At 40.6% G+C, this 21,264-nt stretch overlaps 2 protein-coding genes across 3 annotated transcripts in view; both read left to right on the top strand.

Moving 5' to 3' along the window:
- Positions 1–6,556, top strand: part of cita (citron rho-interacting serine/threonine kinase a) — a 134,185-nt gene extending 127,629 nt beyond the window's left edge. The window contains 2 exon segments of the mRNA XM_034167074.1: positions 4,880–5,267; positions 5,469–6,556. Of these exon segments, the coding sequence (XP_034022965.1) occupies positions 4,880–5,267; positions 5,469–5,492 (412 nt within the window). The 3' untranslated portion in view covers positions 5,493–6,556.
- A 3,102-nt stretch (positions 6,557–9,658) lies between these two features.
- On the top strand, positions 9,659–18,528 carry myl2a (myosin, light chain 2a, regulatory, cardiac, slow). Of its 2 annotated transcripts, none has more exons than XM_034167073.1 (7): positions 9,659–9,663; positions 14,361–14,440; positions 14,939–15,014; positions 16,614–16,718; positions 16,816–16,894; positions 17,812–17,860; positions 18,065–18,528. In XM_034167073.1, the coding sequence occupies exons 2-7, from the start codon at positions 14,405–14,407 to the stop codon at positions 18,167–18,169; spliced, it is 450 nt and encodes a 149-aa protein (XP_034022964.1). In that variant the 5' UTR covers positions 9,659–9,663; positions 14,361–14,404; the 3' UTR covers positions 18,170–18,528. The 2 variants fall into 2 exon arrangements, with proteins under 2 accessions (XP_034022964.1, XP_034022963.1); XM_034167072.1 differs by lacking the exon at positions 9,659–9,663 and adding an exon at positions 13,649–13,742 and having other exon boundaries at positions 14,348–14,440.
- The last annotated feature ends 2,736 nt before the right edge of the window (positions 18,529–21,264 follow it).

Below are 21,264 nucleotides of genomic sequence, written 5' to 3'. Positions count from 1 at the left end.
CAGCCAAAGATAACGATACGTCTTTGGGATGGTTATGAGTAATTTTTTCTCTAATAGTTAAAATTTTGTTAGCAAAGAAAGTCATGAAGTCATTACTAGTTAAAGTTAATGGAATACTCAGCTCAATAGAGCTCTGACTCTTTGTCAGCCTGGCTACAGTGCTGAAAAGAAACCTGGGGTTGTTCTTATTTTCTTCAATTAGTGATGAGTAGAAAGATGTTCTAGCTTTACGGAGGGCTTTTTTATAGAGCAACAGACTCTTTTTCCAGGATAAGTGAAGATCTTCTAAATTAGTGAGACGCCATTTCCTCTCCAACTTACGGGTTATCTGCTTTAAGCTACGAGTTTGTGAGTTATACCACGGAGTCAGACACTTCTGATTTAAAGCTCTCTTTTTCAGAGGAGCTACAGCATCCAAAGTTGTCTTCAATGAGGATGTAAAACTATTGACGAGATACTCTATAATAATGGCACACATCAGAATTAAAGAAAACACATATACGAGGTCTGTTAGAAAAGTATTGGACCTTTTTATTTTTTGCAGTAACCTTATGGATTTGAATCACGTGATTCATCAGCCAAGCTTGAACCTTCGTGCACATGCGTGAGTTTTTTCACGCCTGTCGGTTGCGTCATTCGCCTGTGAGCAGGCTTTGAGTGAGCACTGGTCCTCCCCCCTCGTCGGATTTTCATTGTGAGGAAAATGTCTGAACGGCTGGAGCAGCGCTGAATCAAATTTTTCCAGAAACTGAGAGACAGCCAGGTGGACACCATTTGGAAAATTCAGATGGCTTTCAGGGACGATTTTATGGGCATCACACAGATTAAGGAGTGGTACAGCCGGTTTAAAGACAGCGCACAATCGCGGAGGGCGCGCCGCGCTCCGAGCGGCGATCAACAGGCTGAAACGACCAGATCATTTCCAAACTGAATGCTGTGTTGATCCGGGACGTCGTCTGACTACCAGAGAAATGGCAGAAAAGGTGGACATAGCACTTTTCCGGCACATTCCACTGTTAAAGGAGATTTTGTCATGAAAACAGGAGCGGAGGAATTTGGCGCGGAACGAAAGCACCTCCGTGTTGGTCTCACGGGACATGTTGTGACATGCCCAGCTCTTCGACAATTTCTCGCATATTCACTCAACTGAAATGCCACCCAAAGCCGTCTGAATCTTCCGAATGATGGAAGAGCTGGGCATGTCACAACATGTCCCGTGAGACTTCCAACACGGAGGTGCTTTTTGTTCTGCGCCATTAGCGGCTCCGTCCTGATGTGCGAATTCCGCCGCACGTCTTTCATTACAAAATCTCCTGTAACAGTGTAATGTGCCGAAAAAGTGCTATGTCCACCTCTCTTGCCATTTCTCTGGTAGTCAGACGACGTCCCGGATCAATACAGCCTTCACTTTGGAAATGATCTGGTTGTTTCAGCCTGTCAATGGCCGCTCGAAGCGCGGCGCGCCCTCAGCCGCTGTGGGCCGTCTTTAATCCGGTTGTAATGCTCCTTAATCTGTGTGATGCCCATAAGATCTTCACCGAAAGCCATCTGAATTTTCCAAATGGTTTCCACCTGGCTGCCTCTCACAGTTTCTGAAAAAAGTTTGATGCAGCAAAGCAGCAGTCGCTGGGCCATTTTCCTGACAATGAAAATCCGCCGAGGGGGCTAGAACACTCCTCCCACAAAGCGTGCTCACAGGCGAATGATGCAACCGACAGGCGTGAAAAAACTCACACATGCGCACGAAGGTTCAAGCTTGGCTGATGCAATCACACGTGATTCAAATCCATATGGTTTTTGCAAAAAATAAAAAGGTCCGTTACTTTTCTAACAGACCTCGTACATTTGACATTGTTTATGTGCACTAAACTTGATGCAGTCCATCATCCGAATTGAGGCAGGGGAAGTGGGTGAAGGCTGCAGTGGGAGGGGCCTGTGCCACCCAGCTTGGGGGGTTGAAGGCTGCAGCAGTATAAACCATGTTGCCTCCGAGGTGGCAGGGAGGAAGCCAGTGTGAGGGGAGTGGAGAGACATGGGGTGGTAATAGGGATGGAGGGAGGGAGTCATGCGTCGCGCGCAGATGAGTTAAGTTTCTGTCAGTTTCTCTGTGTGTGTGTGTGTGTGTGTGTGTGTGTGTGTGTGTGTGTGTGTGTGTGTGTGTGTGTGTGTGTGTGTGTGTGTGTGTGTGTGTGTGTATAAAGTCTGATGTTGCTAGGCAACAGAAGGTTGGGGGGGAGTAGATAGAGGAGAAGGGGGAGCCAAATTCCTTCACCAAGGCTGTAGATCCTTCTGGGGGAAGAACAGGGTATTTGGCCTTCAGGAGCTGATAAGGCTGCTATGTTGATGTTACACAGAGAGATACAGAATTCCATTTACTGCACCTCTGACCATCTAGAGTCCAAATTTATGAAGAATATTCTCCGGTCCTCAGCAGCACATTCCTTTGCAATGCAGCGTACATACCCCAAGATGGTCTGCATTTTGCGTTTGAGTTCAAGAGTTCATGTAGTCTGAGATTACACAGCATTGCCCAACTCATTAATCATGATGGACTGATGAGGGGACAAGATTTTGGTAGCAGCAGTCTTGCTAATATTCCTGTGGGTCAGGGCAGCGCACAAACCAATCAGCACCAAACCTCCCACCATAAAGGCGAATAGAAATAAATCCTCAACGTCTTCCACAGACAGTGGAGCCAAGCATGTCACACCCCGTCTCTCAGGCGTCGAGAGCATAGCCCGCTGGGTAGGTTCCATCAGGGCACACAGGGTCCCCCAGCCCTGATTTCCTTGTCGAAAAAATGGTGTCAATAGCGTTGAGAGACCAGCTGATCAATTTCATAGTTAATCCAAATCTTAATTTGAATAATTCACAGTCTGGTGAAGCTGGGACTTTGAAGGTCGGAGCAGAGATAGAGAACAGAAAAAGGAGGAGAGGAGAGGGGAGGAATGCAACCGTCCTTGCCGGAGTCCCAAGCTGAATATCGTTGGTGTGTTTACTAAGCCTGCTTCACTTTTTCATTGCTTAATCATAGCCGCAACTTGTCAATACAATTTACTGCTTTTTATAGGGATCAAATTAATATGGAACAGACTCGAGTTCAGTATATTGCAGTATATATGCCTGACACAATATTTTCTGTTACTCATGTGGCTTCTTGGAAAAACTAATTGCCCACTCCTGCTTTAGGCCATTTAACCACTTACTAGATGTGCTGTATGTATACCTTTGACCCTGTGTGTGTATAATTTTGACTGTTTTGATTTCAGAAAACCCTAAATAATTGAAATGTGCACCATGTTTAAGATTCTCATAGCATATAAGCAGTGTTCACAGTTCTTCCTTAAAGGATTTTTAAATGTTAGGGGAAAATATGGTCTTTTGTGGTTAAAACTGTTAAATATACCCAAAGTGTTTCTTCTCCTTCAGTTGTTGATGGATTTTGATTCAGTTTGCTTCTTCTAAGCAATGTTTGCAAATCTTTTTCACAGATTTTTGAAATTTTAGGGGAAAATGGGACTTTCTGTGGTTAAAACTAAAATTCACCCAAAATGCCTCTTTTTCAGTTCTTGGATTTTGATTCTGAAGGTTTTGATGGATTCAGCTGAGCATTAATCATAGTTTTTCCTCACCAAATTTAGAGTTTTGGTAAAAAATACAGATTCTTTGTGGTGAACACAGTATAATTCACCCAGAAGGCTTCTTCACAGTCCATTCCTGATAGGTTTTAATTACAGTGGTTTTATTTGATTCATCTAAGCACTGTTCACAATTCTTCCTTTTGGGATTTTGGGGGAAAATACAGACTTGTGGTGGCAAAGTCTGTGAAATTTGCCCAAAATATGGAATGTTCCTCAATAGCTTGGTTGCTGAGGAAAAAACTGACCAAAATAAGATACCATTCAAAAAACAAAAATACATTTAAAATGAAATTATACACTGTTGTAAATATTTTGGATGAGAACTGTGAAATGACACCAGTGACAAAAATATTTACAGCATTGTGTAAATTACTACCCCTAAGACAGCTTGCACATTGCTGCCAACATTTCACCTGTTGCTTCAAGTTTCATTCAAAAGTGTATTTACACAATAGTGTAAATGCTAGAATGACTAAAAAATTTATAGCTATTGGTAAAGAATTTTATTGACATGTCATTATTTTCTTTAACTGCATGTTGTTGTTGTTGTCCATTTGGCTGCTCCCTTTTTTTTTTCTTCTTTTTTTTTTTTCTCCTGTTTGCATCGCCACAGCGGATACAGCCAACCACTGACATTTGGCACAAGTTTTACGCCGGATGCACTTCCTGACGCAACTCGAGTGTTACCTGGAGAAACACACAGCCGCTGGTGTTCCAAAGAGGTCTCCCATCCAAGTACTAACCAGATCCTGCACTGCTTAGCTTCTGAGATCTGACAGGATCAGGCTGACACAGAGCAGACCAGCTGCTGTTTTCTTTAACTGCATATTGTAGGGAAATAGTTCAGAGAATAAAACCAGATGAACTTGGCATTGACAGTCTGGTTTACCTGTTACGGGTCCATATTGTAAAGCCATTGTGTCCCAGGAAAAGAGCAGTTCAGTGAAATCTATGCCATTTCATTGAGTCCATGTAAACTTATGACCACAAGTGTAACTTAAAACCTCACTCCCTGTGCTGACTTTGAAAACTCTCTGCAGGTCAGTCAAAACTTTGCTTTTATCCTGTCCTTTTAAGAATCAAACTCCACAGATGCACTCCATCACTTACGAATGTGTTTGAAATGGCCTCATCTACAAGTCACAGCCTACAGCACACACAAAACCCATGACCTAATATTCATTTCCCTGTAACCTTTGATCCCTGACCATCTTTGTGCCACGTCTCCTCTCCAACAGCCCCAACAAGCGTGGCCCTCCTTCCTACAATGAGCACATCTCTAAAAGGCTGGCAGCCAATCCCCTGGCCCATGGAGATCCTGGCACACCTCATCGATACAGAGAAGCCCGCACAGAATTTCGCCGTGACAAGTCCCCCAGTCGTCCAATGGAGAGAGAGAAATCTCCTGGCAGGATGCTGGAAAGCCGTATAGCAGCGTCTCCTGGTAGAGCCATGGCAGATCCCCGTTTAGAACGCTCCCCGGGCAGGGCCATGGCAGACCCTCGAATGGACCGCTCCCCTGGCCGGCTGATGGACACACGAAGGGAAAGGTCTCCTGGATGTTTTGAGGAGCGCCAAAGGCTTCATACTGGATCTGGACGCACACCCATAAACCCTGTAAACAAGGTTTGTTCATCATATTGTTATTTATCTGAACCACACTGACACAGTATTTCTTGCCCTTGTGTGTCTGTTTGCTAACCTAGTGTGATGGTGGTTTGTGCCATAGTATTCTAGACCAGGACTAGAAAATTTTTGAAATCAGTGTTAGAGTTTATTTTGGTTGGGATTTAACTTTAAGCTGACTGTATGTTACTGACTCTACAGGTTTGGGACCAGTCATCAGTTTGAAAAACAGCAGGACTGCATGACAGATGTGGACAGAAAAGTCTTTGGACAGAGAAGGGAAACTAAGAATGTCACCAACACTGCCATACATCAATTTTGCCTAACAAACCCACAGAAGAAACGCCTGTCGCTGTCAGAACACAACAAATACAAAGTGAAACACAGATGTCATTCTCCTCAAGCTATTTTTTTCCTCTCAGTGAACTGATACAAGCCAATAAAGGTCAACAAATGCCATATGAACAACTTTCTGAGCAGGGAGATTTGTGACGCATTTCAGCATGTGCTCTGTATTTTTGTACAGAACACGTACTGCACAGTAATGGCTCAGCAATTTGATTTATTTGTCTCCTTTTTTCCTTCTTTTTTTTTTTTTTTTTTTTTAGAAACTCTAAGCTCTAAGACTTCGATTGTGGTTTTTGGAAGATTCACCTAAATAGCAGTGACTAAGCACAGCCTTTGTTTTTCAAGTCATTGCCTAAATATCCACATTTAGACTCTTGGCAGACTCTCAACAGCTATTGTATTCTCCTTTTTCTGTCCTTGCTCAGTCTGCTGCCCACACTCACTAGAAATCAGGGCCACAGAGCCGCTGGATGTTGAAATAGATTTCTGGCTCCACCATGTGCTGACCCATCAACACACACTCATTATCGGCTATTTACAATCATCCTCTACTAATCTCAGCCTCCCAGAAGGACTGTGGTTAGTTATGGTGACAGGATGTGGCTGGAGCACAAACAAATAAAACAAAATATCAATTTAAAAAAGAAAAAAAGACCAACCTTCCCTGTAGATTAACGTCTGTTAATGTTTGGATAGGCTGACACTGCACTAATCACAATAGCCCAAAACAGTGGAGCCGGACCTTTCTAACACTTCAGCACACTATCTGACTGTAAATAGTCGAGACATAATTTTATACATACATATATATATAAATATATAAATATAAAGAAGGAATTTCAAGGCTGGATAAGCCGTGTCTATTTTTGTTAAAAAAAAAAAAAAAAAGTGATTATGTGTCCTCTTGAATGTCCAATGAGTATTCTTTTAATAAGTCCAAATGTCCTTTATCAAGTGAGTGATTGTATCTGGATTGTGTACACGCTTCCATCTGCACAAGCTGAACCTCAGTGCTCATTCGGAGAGGTTAAATGTTTGAAGCTTACAGCATTGTACTTGGGCCTTTCTTTTTGTAAAACATCCCTTGTATTGTAAATAACCTAAATTGTGCAAGGTGACAATGAAAATAATGTTGCTTTTTTCTTCTCTTCCTGTTTCCAAATGGCATGAAAATGTATATTTGAAAATGAAACAGTTTTGTCATCTGCTTCTCTTTCATTTGGGTTATATTTTTACTCCGTGATTCATCAGTGATGCGCGTAAATAGCGCTGAACTGTTCCCAATTTGCACAGTAGAATCATGTGATTTTAATTCCTAAATAGTCTATTACTATTGCACTGTTGACAAGTTAAACATTCAGTCCAGCCTTAATTTTCAAAAGCACCTAAAATCAATATAAACTTATTTTTGATGATCACTTTCATTGAAATGAAATAGATTTGGTATATTTTTGCTCCTCTGGGTCCGGGTCGAGGTGGCAGCTCAGACCCAGAGAGGTGGCTGAAAATAAAAGAATGAACATGAGGTGAGAAGTGGTGTTCTCATTCACCTGCTATAGTCCATGAGCCAGAAGCCAATTTTGACCTAATCGGTACCACTTAAGGGGACTTACCCAACACTTACAATCCACAATCAGGCCTCAGTATACCATGGCTGACACAAAAATGTATCGTGACAGCTATACCGAAGGTCCATTAATTACACAGGAGTTAGCATGTAAAAAATTGTCCAATCGCTGAAAACTATACCACTTTATTTGCCTGAATATAGGAATTCCAAAAAGGTATAGCTTGGGCTATCTATGACGGAATGTTATGGGATTAAAACAGCAAAAATGGTGACAAAGGTCAATTTCAATTTGTACAGGGGTCAAAAGTTGAAGTTGCTCCAATTTTGGTTAAAAAAAAAAGTGATGCAAATTATTGGTTGAGATTAAATGGATTAATAAATGGGACAGTTTTGACTGTGTTGAATGCTTGTTCTCCAACGTAAAGGCCAAAGAAGCTCCACGTCCATTGGATTCTATGACATGTGACATATGTTACCCGTAACATAACTAAGCATAACATGGTGCAAACTATTCCTTTTTAAAACCCTGTTAGCTCAACCAATAAATGTCACTTTTTAATCAAAATTGGAGCAATTTTCATTTTCAACCCCTGTGTAAATTGAAATGGACCTTTGTCACCATTTTTGCAATATTTACCCCATCACGCCACATAACATGATTGTCCAAACTATACCTATTTGGAAACTTTATAAACAGACAATGTGGCAAACTTTACATGTTGACCTCTGTGTAATCCTTCACTGACCTCTGCCTGGTTATTGTTACCACTCTGGAATGGCCGATATACATTTTTGTGTCAGCCAAGGTATACTGAGGCTTGATAACCTCCTTGGCCAGTGGACTGTGATGTTCAGAAGCTGCAGACTGTTCTTCATCCTTGATGAAGCCGCATTGATTCTAACTGTAAAATCTTGAATGTATTTAATTTAAAAAGAGTTGATCTGTTTGTTGCTAATCTTTACCAGAATACTCCATATTGCACGTTTTGCACTGGTGTGCAAACTATATAACACAAAACAGAAGTGTCCACAAAAGGATTTCACATCGTTATGTTCAAGTTTTTAAAAACTTCTTTTCACATGATGCTAACTCATAATGCTGCAACACTGGATATGATATTGATGTCTTCTAACAAATGTTTTATTAGCGTTCTCTGTAGAGATTTTGTCACAAACTATTAAATATTATAACCATTGTCTTTCACTTCTAATTTGCCTCCTTTATATTTTGTTTCTGAGCCAGGCAGCAGACACTCTCTCTCTCTCAGCTCTCATTCATTGTACGTGCACTGTGTAAAAAAGTGCTTATGTCTGAATGACTCACTGCTTGACACTGCCAGTGAAATGACCATTTGTCTGCATGCATTGTGATAGAAGAGGTTATTTTTGGGTGTCTAATCTGAGTGCTCGGCCAGTGGAGGACATCAGTCTGGAGGAGATGTTACAACAATAGCATTTGCCCCTTTAGGTAACCATAGCATGTCTAATTCTGACTGTGTACACGCTATGCTGTGAAATGACACCAGTGACATCTGCTGTCAGTTCATCAAAAGCTTTTATTCAACACTGAAGGCAAAGATGTATCTTAATATAGAACAAAGACCCCACACTTCACCTTCTAACCTCACCACTAAGGCTCCTTCACAGACTCTCACTTTTGATGACTTAACGTAGCAGAATGTACGGGTGAGATCAGCAGTGTCACACTTAAGTGTGACGAACCAAGAACTCTGAGATCTGTTTCTTCAACTCGAGCAAAAAGGCAGCGTACAGAGCCAGTTAAGACATTACTGATTAAGAACTGTACTGTGTGTTTTCACATATTACAGCAATTAGAATACACCCCAAATCTGGCAACATAAAGTACATTAAGAGCCTCTTTAGTAACAGCAAAGGTGCACGTGACACTTGTTTACTACGGGCTGAACAAGCTAACATACAGCTGAAAATGTTTTTTTTTTTTTTACAGTTATTTCAGAAAGGGAAAATGTTATATTCCACACTCATTACATCTAAACTAAAATGTTTGAAGCATTTATTTCATTTTAATTTTGGTAGTCATATCCTACAGCTCCACAGGATAGAAAATAAAAAGCTTCTCAAAATATTAGAATATTTACTGGTGTAAGTCCCGGTTGGAGTTCAGGCTGGCTCCGGTGATTTTTTTTTTTTTTTTTCTGCTGACCTGACAGTTCGTTGAAGGCTGTGCCTGCCATGTTTGGAGACAGAGGGAAACCAAACACAGATGGAGATGTACAGGACAGACTGGGTGATGGTTGTGTAGATGATGATGAGCAGTTCCTGGGGCAGGTTGTACTTCCTCAGCTGTCTGAGGTGGGTTCCTCCTGAAGTCCACTATTATCTCCACAGTCTTGAGCAGGTTCAGCTCCAGTTTGTTCTGACCACACCAGAGGACCAATTGTTCCACCACCTGTCTGTATGTGGCCTCATCACCATCACTGGACAAGACCAATGATGGTGGTGTCGTCTACCAGCTTCAGAAGTTTAACAGGGGTTCCCTGAAGTGCAATCATTTGTATCGAGGGAGAAGGGCAGTGGAGAGAGAACACACTCCTGAGGCGCACCAGTGCTGATTGTCCGTGTGTTGGATGTGATGCTGCTGTGTCCTGTCTGTCAGGAAGTTGGAGATCTACTGATAGGTGGGAGTTTGTACCGAGAGGTTGGAGAGTTTTTGGTGGAAAATGTGTTGAACACTGAGCTGTTTGCTCCAGCAGGGGTCCTGTGATGTCCTCCAGATGGCTCAACAGGAGCCGTCCAAAAGACTTCATGACTACAGATGTCGGGGCAGTGGGGCTGTAGTCATTTAGTCCTGTTATGGAGGGTTTCTTTGGAACTGGGATAATAGTGGAACGTGATCTGTTGAAAATCCAGGTGAAGCTGGAGGCCAGCTGGTCAGCACAGGCTCGCAGAAATGAAGGAAAGACACCATCAGGTTCTGGAGCCAGGTACTAGTAGTTTTGGCACTGTGTGCAGGTGCGTAGTCCTGGAAAAGGAAATGAGCATCTCCATAAAGCTTGCCAGCAGATGGAAGCATGAAGTGATCTAAAATGTTATGGTAGACTGCTGACTTTGGATACAGTGGACCAATACTAGATGACATGGCACCCCAAATCATCATGCAACCTTGATTTCCAAATGAAATGTAAAATTGTCTTTCATCTGAAAAGAAGACTTTGGACCATTGAGCAAGGGTCCAGTTCAAGCTCCACAAAGTTCTTCGATCACCTTTGCTTGACAGTTTTCTCAAGACTACAGTCATCTTTGTTGCTTGTGCATCTTTTCCTATAACAATTTTCCCTTCCATGCAACATTCCATGAATATGTTTTGATACAGCCTGTTGAAGGTCAGTGAGTGTCTTCGAGACATCAAGTCAACCGTCTTCCCTGTGATTGCAGATGTGTGTGCTGAACCAGATTTGTGATATTTATACTGCAGAAATAAGTAATTTACTCAAACATAAAATGATATATGTTAATATTTCAAGAATTGGTTTTCTAGATTTTTCAGCTGTTTTAAAAATTTTAAAAATTTAAATTGTTTTTTTAATGGCCTAACCATTTTGGTTTATATGTAATAAGTGTAAAACAGATTTTTCACTTTCTGAATAACTGACAAAAAATATAGCACTTTTTCGTGATTGTGTGTGTGTCTCTTTTGAAACAAAGTCAGGCACAGTCTCAGTCAGTCAGTCCTGTGTCCACAGGTGGTTTATACCTGGGTGGACTGAGACAATGCAGATTAAGCATGAAATGTCTCATCCAAGGACACAGCATGAGTGGGATTTGAACCCAGGTCAACATATTGTCAGGCCAGCTCCTTATACACTGAGCAGGCTGTATATATGAGTACCAAGGGGACAAGAGTTTCTAACAAGATGTAGGTAATGATAAAAGTTAAGAACATATTAATAACTGCACTATATAATTTGAAAGTAAAGAAAAACACTTTCACTTCATCTGGAGTTCTACTATAGTTGCAGCATTAATTATGTATTTCTAGTCAACAAAAGGGATTTCTCATTCAACACAATCCACAAAGATGAGTAGTACAGAGTGTGTGTTCGGTGCCGAGCAGCCACACAACATACAGTGAGGAAAATAAGTATTTGAACACCCTGCGATTTTGCAAGTTCTCCCACTTAGAAATCATGGAGGGGTTTGAAATTTTCATCTTAGGTGCATGTCCACTGTGAGAGACATAATCTAAAAAAAAAAAAAAAAAATCCGGAAATCACAATGTATGATTTTGTAATAATTTATTTGTATGTTACTGCTGCAAATAAGTATTTGAACACCTGTGAACATCAATGTTAATATTTGGTACAGTAGCCTTTGTTTGCAATTACAGAGGTCAAATGTTTCCTGTAGTTTTTCACCAGGTTTGCACACACTGCAGCAGGGATTTTGGTCCACTCCTCCATACAGATCTTCTCTAGATCTTTCAGGTTTGGAGTTTCAGCTCACTCCAAAGCTTTTCTATTGAGTTCTGGTCTGGAGACTGGCCAGGCCACTCCAGGACCTTGAAATGCTTCTTACGGCGCTTCTCCTTAGTTGCCCTGGCTGTGTTTGGGGTGATTGTCATGCTGGAAGACCCAGCCGTGACCCATCTTCAATGCTCTTACCGAGGGAAGGAGGTTGTTTGCCAAAATCTCACAATACATGACCCCATCCATCCTCCCTTCAATACGGTGCAGTTGTCCTGTCCCCTTTGCAGAAGAGCACCCCCAGAGTATGACGTTTCCACCCCCATGCTTCACGGTTGGGATGGTTTTCTTGGGGTTGTTCTCATCCTCTAAACATGGTAAATGGAGTTGATTCAAAAAAGCTCTATTCTGGTCTCATCTGAACACATGACCTTCTCCCTCTCTGGATTATCCAGATGGTCACTGGTGAACTTCAAACGGGCCTGGACATGTGCTGGCTTGAGCAGGGGGACCTTGCTGCCCTGCAGGATTTTAAACCATGACAGCATCATGTGTTACTAATGTAATCTTTGTGACTGTGGTCCCAGCTCTCTTCAGGTCATTGACCAGGTCCTCCTGTGTAGTTCTGAGCTTTCTCAGAATCATCCTTACCCCACAAAGTGAGATCTTGCATGGAATCCCAGACTGAGGGAGACTGACAGTCATCTTGTGTTTCTTCTACTTTCTAATAAATAATCATAACAGTTGTTGTCTTCTACCAAGCTGCTTGCTTGTTGTCCTGTAGTCCATCCCAGCCTTGTGCAGGTCTACAGTTTTGTCCCTGATGTCCTTAGACAGCTCTTTGGTCTTGGCTATGGCGGACAGGTTGGAGTGTGATTGATTTGAGTGTGTGAACAGGTGTCTTTTATACAGGTAACAAGTTCAAACAGGTGCAATTAATACAGGTAAAGAGTGCAGAATAAGAGGGCTTCTTAAAGAAAAATTAACAGGTCTGTGTGAGCCAGAATTCTTGCTGGTTGGTACGGGATCAAATACTTATTTGCAGCAGTAACATACAAATAAATTATTAAAAAATCATACATTGTGATTTCCGGATTTTTTTTTTTTTTTAGATTATGTCTCTCACAGTGGACATGCACCTAAGATGAAAATTTCAGACACCTCCATGATTTCTAAGTGGGAGAACTTGCAAAATCGCAGGGTGTTCAAATACTTATTTTCCTCACTGTAATAGGGGTGTGGAAAAGGTTTTTTGTTGTTGTTGCTTGTTTTTCCTTTTCCCACTGAGCTCAGCCGGGCTCCACCCCTCAGCCCATCCCACACTCAGCTCAGGATGGCCCGAGGCAGGCCCAGTGCAACTATGGGTGAACTTGGGGGACACTCCAGGTGAACTTGTCCTAAATTATTGGTATCTCCGGTTAACAGCTTCCTTGCTTGGTGTGAAACTTGTACGCCATGTTGCGCCAAGCCTATACCAGGCCATCCGAGGTAACAGGTTCCTGAGCAACACCTTGGCACAGCTTGTGTTTTGATGGGAGCTCAACATTCTATTCGGCATAACTTAGGAAGGCTGGTTAATCTTCTTTTGGTTTAGAACATGTTCCAGCTGGACTCCCCATGGTTTTGTGTGTGTGTGTGTGTGTCCACTGCCTGTACAACCTGCCACCTTGACCCAAACCCGGAGGAACATCAGAAAATGAGTGCATGTGTCTGTCAATTCCATTTAAAAGAAAAACCTGGCAATGGGTCAAGGATATTTCTCTGCCATTTACTTCATTTCTCACGTAACAGCACTCTGTGTGTATGTAACACATTTGGGATGGCGGTGTGAGACCAGCGGGATGTTTAAACCGAATAACTTCTTTAACCTTCAGGCTGTATTTGATATTCTATACCACTGCTCGTCCACAGTCCAAGTCAACCCAGGATGAGGAGGTGTGTACAGTCCTGTGAATGTTGATGCCTGACTTACCTGGCACTTCCTAAACAGGACATCATTTATAAATATCATCCAGTAGAGATGAGGGTAGTGGCTACAAAAGGGACACAAGCACGCTGCTCATTGTTCACTGGCATCATTGTTTGCCTGACCTCCCCAGCTGCTTAGCTATGGTAAGTCACAGTGGGCATGTGGATGCATGTGGTGTGATCCTGCTTTCACCCAGTACAGGCAAATAAATGTGTTTGTGCCTGTCTTATTTTTTTTAAAGACATTTGAAGTAAATATATATGAACAGATTATTCCCAGGTGGGTTTTATTCTTGCTTCATAAAATGGATCCAAATTCTAAATTAGTAAAATTTCAGATGACTGGAAAGTAGGTTTAATTATTTTTTTAAATTTGGGGGGGGATACAACACAGCCAGTACCTCAGCAGCCAAGTGTGCATTTTAATGTTGTTCCTGTTGAACATTTTTTTTCTCATGCATAATGAAAGCTGCTTAAATTGTTTTCACATGTCGGTGTGGGTGGAAATATGTGGTTTCTCAAAGAGAACAAATTTGCTTTAGCTCTATTTTAAACTCACCTGTTTAATGCATTAGTGATGGTTTTGACACCCTTCAACATCTCGACAAAATGGACACGCCTTCATAATTCAAGTGCAAAAACATTATCCTATGTTATTTTGTATTTGTTTTGCACGGGCACAGCTTTGTGCTGCATGCACTGGATTCCATCAGAGGAATTATGTTTTTTGTTCTTTTCTCTGTCAAAAGGCCCCCAAAAAAGCCAAGAAGAGAACAGCAGAGGGCGCCAACTCCAATGTGTTCTCCATGTTTGAACAGGCCCAAATCCAGGAGTTCAAAGAGGTGAGATCTTATTGTTCCACTGAAGAGATATTTGTGGAAATGAATACGTGTTGCAGAGCACCATGTTGGTCCTTGAGGATTGACGATCCACACGTTCCTACTTGTTTCCATTTCCATTGTTTGTCTTTGTTCTGTGGCCACCTGTCTGTCTGCTGTTGTGCTCTGACAGCAGTGAAGCCGGTGGTATGTTGGTATGAGAGTCACTGGTGCTCAGACATTCATATTCTGTCATCAGTGATGAAGGCTGCAGATAAACTGCTGGACGTGCTCCGAATGCCACACTAAATCCTCGTAGGTTATAAATATTTAAGTGTCCATCTATATGCGCCACTGAAAAGCGTCAAAAATCAACCAGCTATGACGACAACTGGATATTTTACTTTTTGAAAATCAGTAGGATGTCATTCTATTTTTTAACTCTCATTTGTCAAAGCACAAGAGATATTTGAAGGAGTGGAAAATGTATTTTTGTGGTTATTTCTCCTCCTGTGCAACCAGGCCTTCACCATCATGGACCAGAACAGAGATGGCTTCATCGACAAGAACGATCTGAGGGACACATTTGCTGCTCTAGGTCATCACATCACCCGTCACGCCGCTTTACAGAGGGCAGACAAGCTGCTGCAGAGCAACACTCTTTTGCACACTCAGCAAAGCTTTGGGTCTGGATTTGGTGAAATGGGGTGAAACTAAATAAGGACAGAATTCTAAATTTTTGAATGTGGACTGTATCAGAAAACATCACTGACACATTTAAATTTTAGGTAGATGATACAGTTTAAACTATTCTTTCAGGCATATCTGTTTGCTGTTAGTGTTATTTAAAAAAACAACAACCCAGACAATTACTGTTTGGGGCAAATCAAATGAATGTTTCTGTGTATATAGTTTTAAACTACAAGTATAATAAGTTACTGCCAGTATATGCAACTGATTCTTCTAGGCTTTGCAAAAGTATAGTAGGCATGTGTAAGTCCACCAACTGATGGTATAATGAGAAAAAAATCTCTTAAAATCTGGTGATCTTTGATGCACTAGATCAAATGAAAATGCAACTTTGTTTATCTTATGCAACATCCCATAGACGTGTCTGACACCTGCTGGATAGTTGGTGTATGATGGATTGCCAGGATTGTGGTTGTTGGTGAGAGCAAGACTCTTTCCACAGAATAATGTACTAAGTCACTGAACTAAACTTACTCTCTGGTTGCTGAACAGCATTTATATTCTATGAAACTCAAATAATGTGACCACAAATCCATTTTAATAATCTGTAGTTATAGCATGTAATAAAACTGCATTATTTCCTGCATTATAAGGCAATCTGGGAAACTAAATACAGACTCTAGTCATCATTTTTTTTAATATACAATCTTTATTTTAAACAGTGGAAATGTAATTCTGCATGCAGCAGCATTTATCAATCAGCCTTTGTTTAGTCAAGACTGCTCCTATATTTTATCACACCTTTGGTCAGTGGGTCAAGAGTGGAGTGGAGTTGTGGGGTGATTCATGTAGCTTGAACTTGTCTGTCAGTTTCTTCCATTTCCAAAGCCTAGGTCTTGTTTTACAATACATGGTACACAATATTTTGGCCTGACCTGGAATAGAAACATCATATTTTGCAGCAGACCCAACAAAAAATAGTCTCAGCTTTGAAATCTTAAAATAACTGTTTAAAATGTGAAAATAGTGTGCGTTACGGCAACCTGTTTTTCACACACGTTGCTGCAAGACTTGGCTTGAGCCAGAAAGAACTACCATTGGGTTTTTGTGGCAGATACGCACAAAGGGGTGAAGCAAAGAAATTAATACGCAAAATTAAAAAGTGGCTGATTTTAAACCAAATAGACACCATTAAATCTTGCAATTGTTTTTCAAAAAATGGCAGAGTTGGGATTTTTTTAATACATACATACATACATACATACAAAGAGAGAGAGAGTGTGTGTGAGTGTTTTACATACACACAGTATATTACAATATTTTTAGGCTTGGCAGGTGTATGCACTCTGTATGTTGTACTAGTTATTAGTGGAACTTTAGAGGCTCTGTTTGCTGCTGTATGTAGAAGTTATATTACATATTAAAGATGAAGTTAGCACATCACTTTTTTAAAAGTACACTTGTGCTCTTTGTCATTGTGACTGAACTTGCATGTTTGGTTTGACAGGACGCCTAAATGTGAAACAGGAAGAGATTGATGAAATGCTCAAAGAGGCTCCCGGCCCAATTAACTTCACCGTCTTCCTCACCATGTTTGGAGAAAAGCTGAAAGGTACAGCACGTTTCTAAAAATATAAAATGAAGGCAAAATGTGAAATGAGCAGTGTAAATTTTAATTTGCGTTTTCTTTTTTTATTATTATTATTTAGGCGCTGATCCAGAGGAGACCATCCTCAATGCTTTTAAAGTCTTTGACCCCGAGGGGAAAGGTGTACTGAGGAAGGACTAGTACGTGCACAAACACACTCTGCACCTCACACGTTCATGCAGTATTTAGTGTTGTCACTTTGACTGCAATACAAACTCTGTATGTATGTGTGTGTGTGTGTGTGTGTGTGTGTGTGTGTGTGTGTGTGTGTGAGACCTTTTAGATTGAGTCAAGACAGTATACAAATAATTCTTTTTTTTTTTAGTTCAGTGGAACAAATACATCATATAGAATGTAAAAACAGTCACTATTTGTTTTATATAACACCTAAAATAGATCCTTGTCATTTGATATTATATTAATTTATTAACAACAGAAAAGAGACTTACATTTTGGTGTGCATCACTGGTGCTTTAACGTCAGCAGTCCAACACGAACTTTAAATATGAGTCCAAAATTGTTCTCAGTCAACTTGGAAAAACAATGAGAGAGTTCAAAAATAATTCTGACAATGTACTTCCAAAAAAAAAAAGACATTGTGTACTTCCTCAGTCCAGCAAAATTTTGCATCAGAAATCTGTCCAGCTTTTCATCCTAACAGCTCTTCATGCCTCCAGACGGCTTATAGCATAGTGGATTTGTGTGTGTGTGTGTGTGTGTGTGTGTGTGGTGTGTGTGTTAGAAGAATTAGGTTGTGTGTTAGAAGAATTAGTACCGTCAATTAGCTAGTTCAAATCCTCATCCATCAGCAAAACAAACTCTGCCATGTTTTGCTCAACGCCACCCCCACTAGTGTGTGAGTGGGCGGGGTTCCCAGTGTGCAATGGTACAAAACATATAGAACCAAATTTGCACAGTAAATGTCACGTGACATACAAAAACACCAATTAAATGACAAGGATCGACTCAGTCGTTATGTAATCACATCTAGCACATTTCCATCTCGTGGGAAAATAAGACTCGTCATCTCATGTGACGTTTTCTTCCACCTGTGTAGTGTGACACAAATGCTGACGACGCAGGCAGACCGATTCTCCCCTGAAGAGGTACACTGTTATCCTCTTTCACTAATGAACTGTTTAATGTGTGGGTGAGTCATGTTCAACCCCCCTGCCCCCAAAAAGAAACACAGGATGAGCATCATCATGACATTCACATGCACTGACACCACACAAAAACTGACTCATCTGAGCATTGAGCTGGTTTCTCTCTGATCTCTGCGATTCTAAAACCTGCTGTTTGTTGGTTAGATGGAACAGATGTTCGCTGCCTTCCCCCCAGATGTGGCAGGAAACCTTGACTACAAGAACCTTGTTCACATCATCACCCACGGAGAGGAAAAGGACCAGGAGTAAAATCTTTTTGAGATTTTTTGTTTGGGTTTTTTTTGGTCAGGCCCTTGAACATGATACAGACTGTGCTTTATTTTCTAACAGCACAAGTGGATCAACCCTTTTTTTTGTCTCTCTCTCTCTCTCTCTCTCTCCCTGGGAGGAAAAAATTAACAGGGTGGGCAGAGCTGTCTTTTTCCTTTTTGGTTTCAGACCCACAATTTACCTGCAACTAAAAAGATTCTTTAGTATCTCAGACTCTGAGTATTTTTAGTGTACAGTATTTTGTACAGACTCCAAAACACACATCTGATTTATTTATCAGAGAAAGCATCAAATTGTTTGGTCTCAGCGTGTTCATTTAATAAATATTTCAAGAAAAATGACTGTTTTCTCCTTTTAATGATAAATACTTGATGAGCAAAAGGGTCCCAAACCTGCAGAATAACAATAGAACATGTGGCTGTAAAAGGTGTTGTTGTTTCACATCCCTACAGGTACCTAAAAAGCGATCATGCCTTTGTTGCCTTCACAACAATTTGGAGCCTTTTCTTCACAATCTGTGGTGCACACTTTACATGAAAATTCAGTAAGGTATATCTTATATATTATATTCCAATTCTAAAGTGGAACTATGCCAGTATACAAAGGTATATCTAAATATAAATATAAAAATCTAAATATAAAAACATGGCATAGCGCTCATCTGTTTGGGACGTGCCCGGCTCATTTTTCTATTTACACAGCTCATAATCTGAGTAGAAAATATGACACAGGGTGCGTATAGGTTGGATTTATCCTCTTAATTAGTCATGGGTGTGTTTTGGGCATAACATGAAATAAACTGGAGTGTTTAAGAGCACCAGTGACAAAACTCACACTGAGCTATATACTGCTAGAAAACCGGATCCTCAAATGTAATATTAAATAAAAATGGTTTATATATATATAAAAAAAACACTCTATTTAAACTGATTTTAATGAAATAATATCAAACTCACAGAGCACTGTTTCATTTAAACTTATATGCAAAAAGCACTTATTTATATTTGAAACATCTTGTTGGAATAAATTTTGATTCTAATGTTGGGGTCAAATATAGGCTTTATCAAAATAAATGATCACAATTTTCATAAAGATATAGAGCAGGTAGTTAAGTAAGGAGTCTGGTTACCAATATGTAGACCTGAGTTTGATTCTCGCTCACATTACCTGTCTGTGTCCTTGGATGAAATAATTCATCCGTATTGTCTCAGTCCACCCAGCTGCAACCCCTGGCAAAAATTATGGAATCACCGGCCTCGGAGGATGTTCATTCAGTTGTTTAATTTTGTAGAAAAAAAGCAGATCACAGACATGACACAAAACTAAAGTCATTTCAAATGGCAACTTTCTGGCTTTAAGAAACACTATAAGAAATCAGGAAAAAAAATTGTGGCAGTCAGTAACGGTTACTTTTTTAGACCAAACAGAGGGAAAAAAAATATGGACTCACTCAATTCTGAGGAAAAAATTATGGAATCATGAAAAACAAAAGAACGCTCCAACACATCACTAGTATTTTGTTGCACCACCTCTGGCTTTTATAACAGCTTGCAGTCTCTGAGGCATGGACTTAATGAGTGACAAACAGTACTCTTCATCAATCTGGCTCCAACTTTCTCTGATTGCTGTTGCCAGATCAGCTTTGCAGGTTGGAGCCTTGTCATGGACCATTTTCTTCAACTTCCACCAAAGATTTTCAATTGGATTAAGATCCAGACTATTTGCAGGCCATGACATTGACCCTATGTGTCTTTTTGCAAGGAATGTTTTCACAGTTTTTGGTCTATGGCAAGATGCATTATCATCTTGAAAAATGATTTCATCATCCCCAAACATCCTTTCAATTGATGGGATAAGAAAAGTGTCCAAAATATCAACATAAACTTGTGCATTTATTGATGATGTGATGACAGACATCTCCCCAGTGCCTTTACCTGACATGCAGCCCCATATCATCAATGACTGTGGAAATTTACATGTTCTCTTCAGGCAGTCATCTTTATAAATCTCCTTGCCCAATGCAGATTCGAGATTCATCACTGAATATGACTTTCATCCACAGTCCACGATTGCTTTTCCTTTTTGCTTGCTTTTGATTGCTTTTCCTTTTCCCATTGTAACCTTGTTTTTTCTGTTTAGGTGTTAATGATGGCTTTCATTTAGCTTTTCTGTATGTAAATCCCATTTCCTTTAGGCGGTTTCTTACAGTTCGGTCACAGACGTTGACTCCAGTTTCCTCCAGTTTCCTGCCATTCGTTCCTCATTTGTTGTGCATTTTCGATTTTTGAGACATATTACTTTAAGTTTTCCTTCTTGACGTTTTGATGTCTTCCTTGGTCTACCAGTATGTTTGCCTTTAACAACCTTCCCATGTTGTTTGTATTTGGTCCAGAGTTTAGACACAGCTGACTGTGAACAACCAACATCTTTTGCAACATTGTGTGATGATTTACCCTCTTTTAAGAGTTTGATAATCCTCTCCTTTGTTTCAATTGACATCTCTCGTCTTGGAGCCATGATTCATGTCAGTCCACTTGGTGCAACAGCTCTCCAAGGTGTGATCACTCCTTTTTACATGCAGACTAATGAGCAGATCTGATTTGATGCAGGTGTTAGTTTTGGGGATGAAAATTTACAGGGTGATTCCATAATTTATTCCTCAGAATTGAGTGATTCCATATTTTTTTCCCTCTGCTTGGTCTAAAAAAGTAACCGTTACTGATTGCCACAATTTTTTTTCCTGATTTCTTATAGTGTTTCTTAAAGCCATAAAGTTACCATTTGAAATGACTTTAGTTTTGTGTCATGTCTGTGATCTGCTTTTTTTCTACAAAATTAAACAACTGAATGAACATCCTCCGAGGCCGGTGATTCCATAATTTTTGCCAGGGGTTGTATAAATGGGTACTGGCCTTGGCTGGGGGGGGTGGATTGCAATAGACAAGTATCCTGTCCAGGGGGAGTCATAGACTCCTGTCCGCTACACACTGCAGAATCCAGGATAGGCTCTGGCACAGTGGGACTCGGAACCTACACAGGACTTACTTGTCACCCCGACAACAGCTCTGCACCCT

This window comes from Thalassophryne amazonica, chromosome 3 (genome assembly GCF_902500255.1).
Source record: "Thalassophryne amazonica chromosome 3, fThaAma1.1, whole genome shotgun sequence".
NCBI lineage: Eukaryota > Metazoa > Chordata > Actinopteri > Batrachoidiformes > Batrachoididae > Thalassophryne > Thalassophryne amazonica.
Note: the sequence above shows the minus strand (reverse complement) of the source record. Positions and strands in the feature narration are given on the sequence as shown.

Coding starts and splice junctions, on each gene's coding strand:
- myl2a (XM_034167072.1), top strand. Junction 15,015..16,613: donor GGACACATTTGCTGCTCTAG/GTCATCACATCA, acceptor TTGGTTTGACAG/GACGCCTAAATGTGAAACAG. Junction 17,861..18,064: donor ACCGATTCTCCCCTGAAGAG/GTACACTGTTAT, acceptor TTTGTTGGTTAG/ATGGAACAGATGTTCGCTGC.